The following is a 15,661-nucleotide window of genomic DNA, read 5'->3' as shown; positions in this document are numbered from 1 at the left end:
CTTAAGGAAAGGAAATGGAGTTCCTTCAATTAGAGAAAAAATCTGAAGCAGTTGGTTAAATTTTACAGAATTCTTTCAAAGGACTAGTTGCCAGTATAGTTCTAAAAAGAATTTATATCATGGTGATATGACAAAGAGTGTATGTTTATACTAGAGTTATTAACAACCTATGAAGGTGCTATATTACAGAATTCCTTCCACTTCTAAAACCATTCACAGTAAAATAATTTTTCTGGGAACACATATCTTCCACATGAGCAAGTATATGCATCAGTTGTTCAGTTAACCTAATAAACAACTCAAACTTCCTATCTATTAAATTCAAGACTGTTACTACTGCACAGAGTGGTGTCAAGGCATCTTTTTTCAAGTATTCTTGGTAATACAAAGGAACAGACTTGGAATAAAATCAATTTAAATGAATTTTTTTGCTGAGGTAAGTAAAAACTGGTTACATACATTAGGATATCCACATTAGTCAGTTGCCCTTTATAATTACTGTTTTTGAATAATTATGTTTAAAAAAAATTTTTCTTTGGAAACCTACTTTTCACAGAAGTCATTCAGAACACCCCAATAACCTTCGGGGACAACAAACCATTCACAGTCACCTGGACCAATATTTATGTTAACTGAACAGAAGTTGTTATTTTCTTGATGACCTGAAATGAGAAAAGAAAAACAATTATCAGCATACTATAAATTCTATAGGAAAATGTGCCTTTAGAAATAAGACCTCGGAAATGTTCAACACAGAATGTTCTGGTGGTATTCAGCTGTTTGTCATTATTTTTGTGTCTAGTTTTAGAGCAGAGTTTGGTCAACTCCTAACTTACTCAGTAAGACCTTCTGCAGAGGTAGTCTACATCATGGCTAAAAGCTTAGGTTCTAGAGCCAGGCTCCTAAGCTTATGTGAACCTGGGAATGTTGCTAAACCTTTCGACTCAGTTACCTAATATAGAAGATTAGAAAATAACAATTCCAATAAATCACTGGGCTGCTTTGCGGATCAATGAAATAATGACTGTTTTGAACAGTTCCAAATATATGCTAAGTAGTAAGTGTTAACTATTATTGATATCATTACCACTTCTTTGTGAACTAATCTCCATTTCTCACAAGTAGCATTAGGACATCAGTAAAGAGGCAAGAAATATGGTTTTCAAATGGAGCTATGGGAATATTGTCAACAAAAGTGACAGAGTAGGGGAACTCTGGAGAACTCTTCAGAAACAAACTAATTTCTAGAGAAAAAAAAACAAACCAGTAAAACTACCAGAAGTAACCTTACTGAACTCTGGGCAGTAGTCAAAGGTTTATAGCAACCAAGTGAATGCCTGACCAGAAAGAACTTATAGTAGGAGACTTTTATGTCACTTTAACTTACCTTATCCCCACCCATATCACTAGTGTGTGGCAATGGACTTAAAAAAGTAGTCTTGTGTTCCTAGTGTGTCACTGGTTCTGGAGGGAGCAGAGTGGATCTTGTTCCCAAGATAAAAAATTGTTTTTCCTTTCAACTTGACTGGAGTTTCCCCCAAAGACTAACAAAAGGAACTTCATCCTATCAGGGCAAGTGGTTCAGTGGAAAAGGTTTCCCCCAAAACACTGAAAGGCCATATGAACAAGCTGGTGCTCCCAGGGGCAAAAAACGAAGAGTTGGGGCAAACCGCAGACACACCAATGAGATTTGGGGGGAATAAAGGCTTTGAAAAGCTCCCGTGAATACTAGAGAATTCAGAAAGCCACATGCATACCCAGAGCAGGTCGTATGCTCAGAAATACACCTAAGACTATAAATTTTAACTTCTTGTTAATCTTTAGGTGCAGTGCAAGCAAGAAGGTAAAGGCTAAAAGTAAGACCATAAGTGGCATGACTAAATGTAAAAGGATTGACTTAACACAGGAAATCTGCAAAGACCGGGAGAATTACTTTTTCTTTTCTTTATGTTCATTTTCCCATTCTTCTTTCTTTTTTGGCACAAAGCACTGAAGGAAATCTCTGTGAGGTCACTGGCTAACTGCTGAGATAATGGAAAAGAAACTTCAGTACCCACACATGCCAAGGAATACAGTCTTTGTGAAAATACTGTGGAAAAATCACAAAACAGACAGACAACTGCAGCCCACAGTAAGCAAGAACAAACCCTGGAGAGGGAGAATCTGATTTCTGTAACAGCCACATGATAACATTCAAAATGTCAAAATATTAGCACAGTACCATGCTTAAGGAACAGAGATTTCAGGGACTACATTTGACCGAGAATACAGTCTTATTTTGTTTTGTTTTGTTTTTTTTAAATCCTCAGAGTCTGTTTTCACAAAAAAATTGAGGCTTTCATCTAAACAAGAATGTATGGCCTAATCACAGGGGGGAAAAAAGAAGAAATAATTAACAAAAATTAGTCCTGATAAAGGACAATGGATTTAATAGCTTTTTAAAATCAGCTGTCTTAAGTATACTTCAAAGAGCTAAAAGAAACCCTAAACAAGAACCACAGGAAACAAGGACAATGAGGTCTCAACAGAGATTGATAAAGAGATGGAAATTATCATAAATAAAATTTTGAAGCAGAAAATATAACTGAAATTAAAAATTCACTAGTGGGTTTCAAAGAGCAGATTTGAGAAAGTTAAGCAAGAATCCACAAACTTGTAGATAGAGCAAATGAAAGTAACCACCATTTTGAGAAGAAAATAGAATGAAGAAAAATTAACAGAGCCTAAGGGACCATCAAATACAATAACCTAAGCACTGTGGGAGTCCCAGAAGAGGAAGAGAAAGAACAGTAGGAATATATGAAGAGGTGATGGTCCAAAACTTCCCAAATTTGACAGAAGACATACATCTATACACCAAAGAAGCTAAAGAAACTCCGAAGTAGGAAACACTTAAAGAGATCCATATGAAGACACATTAAAGTCAAACTGTAAAAACCCAAAGAGAATTTTGAAAGCAGGAAAAAAGAAGTGATTTGTCACATACAAAGGATTACCAATAAGATTAATAGCTGATTTTAGATCCAAAACCATGGGGCCAGGAAGCAATAGGGTAACACATTTAAACTGCTGAAAGAAAGAAAGAAAAAATTAACAAAGCACTCCATATCTGGCAAAACTATTCTTCAAAAATAAAGGAGAAACTAAGATATTCTCAGATAAATAAAAGCTGAAAGAATAGAAAGACAGTAATTGACAGCCCTGTGATGAAGAGATAAAGCACTACAGTAAAGGTAGCTACCTAAGTAGGAAGATTCACACTTCCCAATTTTGAAACTTACCTCAGAAGTACAGCAATCAAACCAGCATGGTACTGGCATAAAGACAGACATGTAAATCAAGGAAAGGATATCAAGATTTCAGAAATAAATCCATATATCTGTGGCCAACTTATTTTCCACAAGGGTGTTAAGACCCTTCTACAGAGAAAAGAATAGTCTTTCCAACAAATAGTGCTAGGACAACTGGATGTGTAAAAGCATGAATTTGGGGTGCCTGGGTGGCTCAGTGGGTTAAGCCGCTGCCTTCGGCTCAGGTCATGATCTCAGGGTCCTGGGATCGAGTCCCACATCGGGCTCTCTGCTCAGCAGGGAGCCTGCTTCCTCCTCTCTCTCTCTGCCTGCCTCTCTGCTTACTTGTGATCTCTCTCTGTCAAATAAATAAATAAATCTTTAAAAAAAAAAAATAAATAAAAAAAAATAAAAGCATGAATTTGGATCCTTAGCTCATATAAAACCACATGTAAAAATTAATATGGAACAAGTATCTAAATATAAGAGCTGGAACTATAAAAATCTAAGAAGAAAAATAGGGGTGAAACTTTACAACCCTGCATTCAGCAGTGGTTTCTCACATAAGATACCAAAAGCACAAACAACCAAACAAAAAACAGATAAACTGAAATTCATAAAAATTAAAAACTTTTGTGCAAAGAACACTATCAAGAGTATGAAATAACAACTTAAAGCACAGGAAAGAATATCTGCAAATCATGTATCTGGTAAGGGGTTGATATGCAAAATATAAGCTCCTACTACTCCACAACAAAAAAACAAACAACTGAATTTAAGGAATGGGCAAAGGACTTGAACAGACATTTTTCCAAAGTGGATAATATAGACGGTCAGCAAGGACATGAAAATCAAAACCACAAAGAAAAACCACTTGTCATCCATTGGGTTGGCCGTAATAAGAAAAAAATAGGAACTAAACAGTGTTGGTGAGGAGGAAGAAAAATTTGAACTTTCATACATTGCTGCCATGAATGTAAAATGGTGCAGCTATTGTGGAAAGCAGTTTGGCAGTTCCTCAGAAATTTCGTTAAACATAGAATCACCATATGAACCAACAATTCAAAGCCCAGGTATACAACCAAAAGAACTGGGAACAGGGATTCAGACAAATACTAGCACATGAATGTTAACAGAAACACTATTCACAATAACTAAAAAGTGGAATCAATCCAAATGTCCGTCAACTGAAATGGATAAACAAAATGTCCTATATATCCACACAACGGAGTATCTGGCCATAAAAAGGACTGAACCATGAATACGATACAGATGAACCTCAAAAACATGCTAAGTGAAAGAAGATAGACACAAAAGGGAACATATTATATGATTCCATTTATATGAAACATCTAGAACAGAACCAGAAAGCAGCAGACTACTAGTTGCTAGGGGCAGAAGGAAGTGGAAATGGAGAATTAATGTTTAATGGGTACGAGGTTTCCTTTTGGACAGATGAAAATCTCTTGGCACTACACAGAAGTGATAGCTACACAGCACAGTGAATATACACTAAATGCAACTGAACCACATAATTTAAAGGGATTAGTTTTGCTGGGTCATTTTTACCTCAACAGAGAAAAATGTAGCTACTCTCACCATTCCTTGTATCTTTCATGTATGAGAGTATGAGGTGAATATGGTACTCTTAATACCTACAAACTATCTCCTACCATGGGTAGATGGTTGGAATTGTCCATAGTGTAGACTCCAAAATAAAATTTAGCACTCATCATAATTAGAGGTGCTGAAATCCCACTGTCAAATTCAAAATGTTTTGGGATACAGCCTTAGAGCATCTCTATAGTTTAGAACATAACATGACTGATCATAAAGTCCATGAGGTAGGAAACACATTTATCTATGTAACTCCAGGAATAAAGGGTTTGCCCCACAAGGAAGTATTCAAAATAATTTAAAAACTAAACTAATTAAACTATCCATTTCTTCTAAGACCAAGCTGTCTAACAGAGTAATCACCTGAAATGGGGTTTATATGAACTGAGATGTGCAGAAACTATAAAAGTACACACCAGATTTCAAAGACTTAATATGAAAAATAAATGTGAAAAATCTCAACTTTTATATACTGATTACAAGTTGAAATGGTAAGATCTGTATATACTAGGTTAAAATTATTTTCACCTGTTTTATGTTGATATGACTACCATAAAACTTTAAATCATCACAAACCTGTAACCCTATAACAAATAATATATTATATTAAAAAAAAAAAAAAACCTTTAAGTCATACATATGACTTGCATTACATTTCTACTAGACAGCATTACTCCAAGGGAATTCCTTAGAGAATTCTTCAATGTTCCACAGGACACTTCTGAAAAACTAATGCCTTATATACAAACTGAAAAAAACCCCAAGCAGTTCAGACACAGGTGACTAAATAATCTACCAGGTTTGCTTTTCCCCTAATTTGTAATGAAAAACTGTATTCTTTTTGAGTTGAGGGTATAATTCAAATTGGAGAGGTTTTCAATTTAAATAGATCTTAGAAGAAACAATCCAATACTGCATACATAAGAAAAATGAACTCTTGGGGAACCTGCGTGGCACAGTTGGTTAAACATGTGACTCTTAGTTTTGATTCAGGTCCTGCTCTCAGGGTTCTGAGATCAAGCCCCATGATGGACTCCACTTGAGATTCTCTGTCCCTTGCCCTATGCCCCTCCCTAAAATAAATCAATCAATCCCAAACAAAAGAAAGAAAAAAGAAAAAAAGAATAGAACAGAACTCTTAGAGTTCAAGTAACTTGCCCAGTATTTACACCAGCGCCTAAATGGCAAAGTGGGGAGCACAGAGTTCTTCTGCCATTTATTACAGAACTGTTTCCACTTTAGCCAACTATGGACAAAATATCACAGAACTGGGCTTCCAATGGCTTGAGGATAAAAACTACTACAACCTAATGGTTCTACTCCTGGATGTACAATATAATATTCTGGGAACCTTCTTTAAATTTACGGTGCCTGATCTCAGTAAAAGAGATTCCAATGAGCAGTCAGGACTCGTAATCCATTGACCGATGTTACCCAGAAGCAAGGATAGGCCTATTTTGAAACAGCTTTGTAGCTACAATTCAATAAGCAGGTGACAAAGAAGAAAGCAATCTGTTTTTCAAACCATGGCTGCTTCAAGTTGCACACAGAAACATCTGATGATGATATGTAGCCTATAGGCACAGGTATACAGGTGAACTTGTAACCACCAGTCATCTGCCCTAATTGTTAAGTATTTTGAAAATCACTCAGAAATTTCATGTCAATCCAAGGAAACACAAAGAAGATGGTACTTTAGCACTGGACAGAATTCTTAGCTTAAAACCAATGCAATTTGTTTTACAAATGAAGAAAAAGATCCAGAGAAGGAAATGTGACCTGTCAAAAGTGACAAGCCGAGTTAACAGAGTCTGGACGGGATACCAGGAAGACTCTAGGAATGTCTCCTCATCAAGTGATTTGTGTGAACTGTGTGTGTTGCAGCTCTGTTAGAGGACTACAACCTCTACTTCCTTATTTAAGTGAAATACAATGGAACAGACCAGAAAATGTATTATTCTATGAAATTGTTCTTAAAAATACACATACGTGCACAAAGTCATAAAATATATTTCTTAGTGTGACTATGGCGAAAAGAAAAGTTCAGAAAAAACTGTATCCCATCACTCTGCAGAAGACGGAATCAGCAACAGCCTCTATGCCACAGGGATTTTCCCAGGAGTGCTCTAGTAACCCCTTTCCAGATTAAACTGCTATTGTTTCAGGACTATTCTATTAAAAAAAGATAATATAAAGGGGAAAAATCTTAATATGAGTCAAATCTTGTAACAGGAGTAATTGTTTCAGTTTCACTCACTGTAAATGAAAAGAATCTGGTTCTCTTTTGCATGTTTCACATTTTGATTAATTCTGTTTTTCAAGTGCAGAAGATAATGTTAGTTCATAAAAGTTACCTGGTGTTCTGCTTCCTGGAACTTTCATGTATAGTTGAACTGTGTTCATGCCCAGTATGGTATGACCTACGTGGCTTAGAAGATTTCCTGCTGATACGACACGCACAAAAGCAGGAAGTTTAGTCAGCTCATGTAGCTGCAACTTCCATCTGCAATAAAACAACAGATCAAGAGTGAAATCCTGCTACAAATATTTGTGGAAGTTAGCCATTTCTTCAAAAACTTTATGTCCCAATCTGAAAAATGGCATAGGAAACACTGAAATGCTTAATTTTTTCAATTTTTCCAAAGAAAACTTCCTAATGAAAAAAGGCATAAATATTACGGAGTTAAAAACAAAACAAAAATACTGAGTAAATGAAAAAAAAAAACAAACCTTCCTATTTTTGTAACTGTTGTATAATTCTATAACACTGTCATTTTTTAAAAAAGATTTTATTTATTTATTTGACAGAGAGAGAGAGAGAGATCACAAGTAGGCAGAGAGGCAGGCAGAGAGAAGAGAAGGGGAAGCAGGCTCCCCACTGAGTAGAGAGCCTGATGCAGGGCTCCATCCCAGGGCCCTGAGATCATGACCTGAGCCAAAGGCAGAGGCTTAACCTACTGAGCCACCCAGGCACCCCTTTATAACACTACTGTACATTATTAATCATAAAATGTAACTTTATGATTGTGTACTTAGCCAGGGTCTTGATGAAAACCTGTGAAAGAGATTTAAGTTAAAAAAAAAAACTTTGTAAAACTTAGCAAAAATAATGTATCTGAAACTTGTGCATCAACTTAGAAAAATGGTAAGGAAGGAAAGAGAAGAGGAAATCATAGACAATTCTCAATCTTGCAGATCTCTTTGCATCCGTTCACAGAAAATACTACTACAAAGACTTACTTTTTGTCATCAGACAGGTCAATGTTGGTCCCAAACTTTATGGTTTTAAAGGGTCCTTTCCTCCTCCTCCCAGAACTTAAAAAAGAGAGAGACAATATCAGAAACATGTCTTTTAAACAGAAATACTAAGTGAATATTAAAAATGACTTACTTATCTGAAGATGTAGATTCACTATCTGAGTGGTCTTTATGGTGACTTCTTTTCTCATTTTCTTCCTATAAATTAAGCAAAACACATTCTAGTTCAGTATTCCACAACCAGCTATCCTTTCCATCATGCAACTATAAAGTTCACACAGAGATTGATGGTATTATCTATGACTGGAAACTGAATTTCTATAGGCCTCTTTCACATGAAAATTTCTTCAAAGACCACACATTAAATAAAAACTCAAGGAAAGTCAATGGTCACCATCCATAGGCAGGTATCCAACCTCCTCAGCCACAAAGTTATCTTATAGTTCTCTTAGTAACATTCTATAAGGGGGAAAAAATCTATAGATTTTCATTCTTGCCCCATTTTTAAGAGGACAGAATTATTTTTTTTTAATTGAGAGGCCTATCCATCTTGATTATAAATTTTCTAATCTAGCAGCTGTATGTGGATAATTATATATGTGTAAGGGTAGAAGGTTAGATGTTTTCTATTTTTGATTACAGACAAATGGAAGAAGTTCTCCCTGGGTTAAAGCTTTTCTTCCACAATGAATTATACATGCATGGTAACACATTTACATTATTAAGGAAAATAAGTGCTGCATAAATGTAGGTGCTTTTCAACGCAAGTACTACTATTATTTACAATTTTGGAGTCACAGACACAGTATCTCTTTACATTGTCCTACTATTTGAGTTAGCAGTATTTAGTACATTTTGGCCTCCCTCCCTTTAAATGTATAGTCTCTAAACATTTGTCAAATTTTTCATAGGTAATGGTCCATGCCTTCAAAGCACACAAAAAGGCATCTTTTCTTTGGTTATGGATCCCATCTTATATAAATAACCTGCCTCTTATGATCTTTGCTTTTCAACTCCTCCTCCAAATTTTCCTTTCATGATCCCTGAATCTTGCTTATTACTTATCCTCTTCTGAACCTAATACTACTACCATATAGCTGAAGGTTCAAAGGTTTGAACTAGAGATTCATTTGGACAATGAATTCACTATAACTCATTAAAGCTGCAGGACAATTCTCATTAGATGAATTTCTCTGTAGATACAGGGAATGATAGTGAGAAAGAAATACAAATATACAATGCACAGGTACAAATGTTGCCTTCACTGAAAATGTGAACTTGAGGCAGAATTTTAAATACATAAGAAAATCTAATGAATTACAAATTAAAGACCTGCAGGCCCATATTAAGTTTTAGCTGCAGGATATGTACAAAACAACTTAGTACTACAGACAAGTATTTGAGTAAAACCTTTAATAAACTCAATTTGTGGATGCTTTATGTTCACTTTGTGAGAGAATTCACAAAGTTCTCATTATAGTGCTAAAGGATTTTAGTAATGATCCACTGCTGAAATGCCGAGTCTTTTAATAATCTCTGATTATTTTTCTACTTTTTAAATTTCCCATATATTTTGAAATAATTTATGCCTCTCCCTCCGTTTTCTCTTTCAGACTGAGGCCATTAAGAATAATACTAATGTTTCCTGGAGGTATTATCGATCAGATAATACTAACCTGGTAGAGGAGAAAAATGGGAAGGCACAAGACTAGGAATTTTGCAAGCATAAAGCAATCTTGAGACTTACTTGATCTTCTGGTATCAGTGGCTCTTAATCAGAGGCAATTTTACCCTCCCAAGGGATATCTGGCACGTTTGGAGACCTTTTTGACTATTACAACTGGGTTAGAAGGTAAGGGGTATGTGACAGGCATCTACTAGAGAGAGGTCAGGGATGCTACTAAACACCCTAATATATAAGACAGTCTCCCACAACAATGTATTATCCAAACCAAAATGTTAATAATGCCAAGACTGAGAAAGCCTGCTTTAAATAGAAACATCCCACGGATGAAGGAGACATCCCACTACACTTTAACAATATTTATCAACCCATAGGCCTGCTTAGACTTTACTAAGGGCGAACTGCATAGCACTTAGATAGTATTTCATGTAACTATAAAATAATGAGATGCTTACAAAAGAAATGCACCCTTTCAAAATAAAAGAACATAAAATAATAAAATATTCTAAAAATAAAACAATGTTCAAGGAGTAAACACTTACCCTCAATGATTCCTGAAAGGAAGAGGCCTGGTACTGTGCATATTTAGCAATTGTAGTATGAGATCGATTACTTTCACAATGCCAGATTTTCTTCGTTCCAGTAGGATCCCAGTTTTCATCTGCTGGCTGCAACAACTGTGTCCTCACTTCCACCATGTGTTCATTGTTAGCTTCCACCAAAGTTTTGGTAGAGAAAAGTCCCAGGTCTTCATAAATAAATGTAGTTAATAAATGAAAATTATATTTGGAATAACACATTAAGCAAAATGTTTTATGGCATTCTATCCAGTTCCCCTAAAAACCAACCAGGGCCTCTGCACAACCTGAATTTTATTCCAGGTTTACACAACCAGACAATGAAGCCTCAGACCTAATCATCATGCCACCAGCACAGGTGGAATCAAGAGGCCAGGCACTAGTTAGGAGGCTATAGTTTTATATTAGCAGTAGTGAATTTTATCTACATTTTGTATTAAAAATTCTTTCATCAGATAACCTATATCATAATTGTAATTATACAATTAGACCAAAATAAAAGCTAAACTTAAAAACCACTACTAAATTGCCAGGAACCAATACTGTCGTTGTATCTTTACATTATGGATTAAAGAAGTGATAAACAACACCCCGCCCCTAGCCAGAAAATATTAAAGAGAAAAGTGAAAAACTTAACAGAAATAAGTTTCTGCCAGTGCTTTAAGAGTCACAGATAGCAAAGGAAATATAAAACCTTATTTTCTTATTTAAAGCTTACCCAATTTAAGAGCTCCAGCAAGGCCACGTATTACTGTAACAGGGTTGTTTGGATTTGTACAAAATTGGTGTAATGGAGGAAAGAAAGCATCACGTTTATTTTCCAACTGTAAAATTAAAACATACGGTTAGATCTCTGGAAAACAGAAAATATTATGCCAAATTCATATTCATCATTTATGGCAATTTCAACAATGCACTGTGTAATTTCTGTTTTATATTTTATAGCATTTTGTCACTATGTCTTTGACCCTAGTTGTAATTAGATAGTTGTAATTAGATAGTAACTACATACATTATTTCTCTTGTCTACTGGATCTTGAACAAAATGTGTGGAAAAAAATAAAACTGAAACTTCAAATCAATTTAAATATTATTCAATTTTAAAAAGGAAGAAAAATCCTATCACATGTTACAATGTGGATGAACCCTGAAGACACTATGCTCAGTGAGAATAAGGCAGTCACAAAAAGAAAAACTCTGTATAATTTTACTTATATGATGTATCTAATGTAGCCAATTTATAGAACCATAAACTGCTGGTTACCCAGGGGCTAAGGAGACCAGGGAAAAGGGAGTTGCTATTTAATGGGTATAGAATTTCAGATTTGCAAGATGAAAAAGTGCTGGAGAAGTGTTTTACAACAGTGAGAATATTATTTAACACTATTGAACTGTATACTTAAAAATGGTTAAGATGGTAAAGTTTTACGATATATGGACTTTTTTCCTCACATAAAGAGTAGAAAGCCGCAAAAGTTCAGTGTTTTTAAAAATATCACCAAAAGTGAAAGCAAGGTGAAGAAGACCCATAAAAAAAATTCTTAATTTTGCATTTCCCTCTCTCAGACTTCAGTTTTAATATTTTATTACACATCTATCTCAGTGCTTCTCTTACATACTAAAGGATCAATAAATTATTGGTTGGAGAAAGGACTAATATGATAATATTTGGCATCTAGAGGTCAAAAAAACAGGGCCAAATCTCTAAAAACAAACTTTATAGCTTAAATTTTTTTTCACTTGGGGTAGAACTGGGAGGATATAAGAGTTGCTTCGATTGAACTTTTATCAACTTCCTACATCAGATGTCTACATGTTCTCAAAGTAAAACTAACACTGGTTTTAAATAATCTTTTAACATTCTTTTAAAAAATGACATATCTATTATCACATTTTATGTTCTCAAATACCTTTTTTAAAGGTAATTAAAATATATATTTTTGTAGATGCATAAAGCAGAATGAATGTTAAGGTCCATACAACTAGTAGAATGCAGATTTGAAACCCAGCTAAGTCATACTTTTAGGTGGTTTTTGCCTAATACTGTCCCCAACTGGGGGCAGTAAGAAGTATTTCTCAGTATTCTAATGTAATCATGGTTAGTAACTGAGAAGGGAGGTTTTAAATGCTATTATGAAGTTTTTCTGAATACATCTCTTTTCCCCCCAAACATTCAAGCTACTGCCAATAATTTTAATGTTTCCTAAAGGGCATCCATATTAATTTAAAGCAAGATCTTATGAAAGACAGGTAAGTACAAACACTAGTTTATTTCTAGTCAGTCAATTCAGACTCACATAAATACTAGGTGTAGGTGGATTCAACTTGTCCTTTGGCAAGGGAGGGTATGGTGAAGATGGTGGTCTTGGAGGCGGGCATTTATCCAACAAAATGCTACTGTTTGATAAGCCATTTTTACCTAGATTCCTTAAAAAAAGAAGGGAGAATAAATCAGCTGTGCATTTATTTAGAAAACAAAACAAAAAAAATCCTGAATTAAGTCCTAATTAGGTTATGGGGCAGCTACACAAATCCAGGAGATTTGGCTCTATGAGAAAAAAACTAGGAACAATTACTAATTTCAGCAAATACTTAGCTTCATGAAAAAATACAACACATGAATTATTGATGGTAGTCCTTATCTTGCTCATAACTGTCCAATTTATTTTCCTCACCTAAAGAACACCACATGAACTCCAATTTCCTCTCCACCACCTTCTACCATGACAGTCTTTCCACTAAACATTGTGACTTGACCAAAAAAGGTCTAAATTATAGTAAAAACAGAATGTCTTTCTTCCTATGTCTCACACCTCAGCAATTATAACCAGAATATCTTTGTGGTAATCCTTAAACCTGAGAAGATCTGTACCTTTTTTTCTTCTCTCAAAACTGTGAAGAATTATCTACATGAGTCCCTGACTAATAAAATTCAGCAAGACTCCAATCTACTAAATTTTATGGAAATTATACCAGTATTTTTAATGAGACATATAACTGCTACCTATTCTCTAATATGCTATATAACTAATACATATTAGTAGTTGGGGGTTCTTTTCCTGTAATGGGTTAAACTATCATGTTTGTTAAGTTACAAATTCTTTAAATATGGCAGAATTATTTCCAAACTGTAATTCTTTTAGTGTTAAAAATTTTTTTTCTACTTCTTAAATATACCCAACTCAGAAAATCAGCAAGACATAATTTTGAGCTTTCAATTCATTCCAGATTAACTTCACCCAATTATTACAAGCTCAAAAATAATGCATTAAAATAGCAAGTACTGGGGCGCCTGGGTGGCTCAGTGGGTTAAGCCACTGCCTTCGGCTCAGGTCATGATCTCAGGGTCTTGGGATCGAGTCCCGCATCGGGCTCTCTGCTCGGCGGGGAGCCTGCTTCTCTCTCTCTCTCTGCCTGCCTCTTCATCTACTTGTGATTTCTGACAAATAAATAAATAAAATCTTTAAAAAAAATAAAATAAAATAAAATAAAATAGCAAGTACTTTAACACTACAATTTTAGTTAAGAACTTGAAAATTGTAATTACGGTGGGGAGTTAAACTTAGTAATTTTACTTACTGAAGAAGGATTAGCAATTTTACATCATAAATTACAGAATACAGGTTGAAACAAAATTAATTCCCCTTATCTTGCTATGTTTTTGACAAACTGAAAAAAGTCTTGAAATTCCACTACTACAAACTTTTGAGATGGTACACTAAACAGAATCATGGATGTCACTTTCTTAATTTTTAATTTATTCAACTGTTAACTCCCGAGTAAAAACAGAAGCGTTCATGACTGGCCTCAAAGGAATGAATTAAGTTTAAAATAATTCATTTTCTAAAAAAAAGTATGTGAAATAGTTATTAAAGTGAAATTTTAAGTTCAACTAACAAGGCTAAAGGTTAAATAAATGAATATTCTATCACAACATTTCTCAACAAAGCATGACTGTCCTACACATTTAAAGAGAGGCATTTAAAAGCTTTTAAATTTAGGTAGAAAATCAGTACTAATTTATAAATTCCATGTAAGCAGAAAGTAGGTGGTTGACACTGGTAAAGAAACCTTTCAAGTATTATCATCGAATCAATGCAAAATAAACATTCACTTACAATATACATATAAATAATTAGTTTTCATGCTGAACTGTGTATCTGCCACTCTTTAACTTTGGTTTTTAAACAAAACAGGACTCTGAATACATAAAATTTGTTTTCTAGAGCAAGAGATGAATGTACAATATAGCAAATGATTACTATTTTAAGGAACTGGAAGATATGGACCACACATTAAAACTGTACCATTGAAGAACATTTCGTGCTAATTAAATATGGTACCAAAATTTAAGCTTCTACAACATTCTGCACACTGAAAGATGAGACTAGAAAGCAATTTAATAGATTAGCAGAATTCTGCCTCCATCACTTGTAGAGTTCTGTAACAAAAGAAAAAAGGGAAATGGGAAAGTATAATAATGAAAAAACGCAGCTGCTTTTATTTTAAAATAGAAAAGAAAAAGGTGGGAGAAAAAAAGGTGGGACATGCCTAAGGGAACAGATATTGACTGAACCACCAAATGTTGTAATTATAACTTTAAAAGCAGAAACATATAAACATAAAAGCAGAAAAGGTATTATAATCGCCTTTTTATGTATAGCACTGGTCAGTAACCAGTGACAGTAACACTAAGATGAACCAAACAAGACTCAAATTAAGAATAACCTACACTTTTAAAAAGTAACTATGTATGTGAAAATAAGAGGGTAGTCAAAATAAACCATGTAATCAAATTGTATCTTGCAGTTTCCTACTGTACTGAAAATATTGACTCCCTGCTTTTTTGAGGTCAAGTCTGAAACAAACAGGAATTTCCCTGGAGAAACTGATGTAGGTAGTTTTCTATATAGTGACTGTAAGCTTTTTCCATTGAAAATACACTCATTAGTCCTAATGCAAACGATAGAACTATGCATAATCTTCTGAACATGTAAGTGTCCAATACTGTTTATAGTACTTTCAAAGCCAAGGTAATGAAACTAATATAACAAGGCAAAGTGGAGAAAGGTGGTGAAGAAAGAAAATAGTATCCCATTTTAAATCCTTTTCTCTCATTTTGAAAATTTCCCCAAGCAATGCAGAGTAGGAAACAATTAGTCACTGCACAATCCTTTACAATACTGGCTTAAACTTATTTCAAATTTACCCATATCATTTGGTAGATAAATGAA

General features: G+C 34.5%; 1 protein-coding gene across 14 annotated transcripts in view; it reads right to left on the bottom strand.

Annotated features, from left to right (window-relative positions):
• The window catches only part of KDM6A (lysine demethylase 6A), a 204,005-nt gene that overhangs the window by 23,997 nt on the left and 164,347 nt on the right, over positions 1-15,661 (bottom strand). For all 14 annotated transcript variants that reach the window (XR_009350033.1, XM_059158348.1, XM_059158349.1 and 11 more), the window contains 7 exons: positions 12,725-12,854; positions 11,146-11,251; positions 10,392-10,597; positions 8,299-8,363; positions 8,148-8,222; positions 7,262-7,410; positions 548-662 (listed from right to left, as the gene is read on the bottom strand). Coding sequence is in view for 13 of the 14 variants with exons in the window: in XM_059158348.1 (XP_059014331.1) it covers positions 548-662; positions 7,262-7,410; positions 8,148-8,222; positions 8,299-8,363; positions 10,392-10,597; positions 11,146-11,251; positions 12,725-12,854 (846 nt within the window). In the remaining variant the exon portion in view is untranslated. The remainder of the gene's footprint in view (positions 1-547; positions 663-7,261; positions 7,411-8,147; positions 8,223-8,298; positions 8,364-10,391; positions 10,598-11,145; positions 11,252-12,724; positions 12,855-15,661) is intronic.

Source organism: Mustela lutreola, chromosome X, assembly GCF_030435805.1.
Source record: "Mustela lutreola isolate mMusLut2 chromosome X, mMusLut2.pri, whole genome shotgun sequence".
Classification (NCBI taxonomy): Eukaryota; Metazoa; Chordata; class Mammalia; order Carnivora; family Mustelidae; genus Mustela; species Mustela lutreola.
The sequence above is the reverse complement of the archived record's forward strand: the minus strand, read 5'-3'. Positions and strand labels throughout refer to the sequence as shown.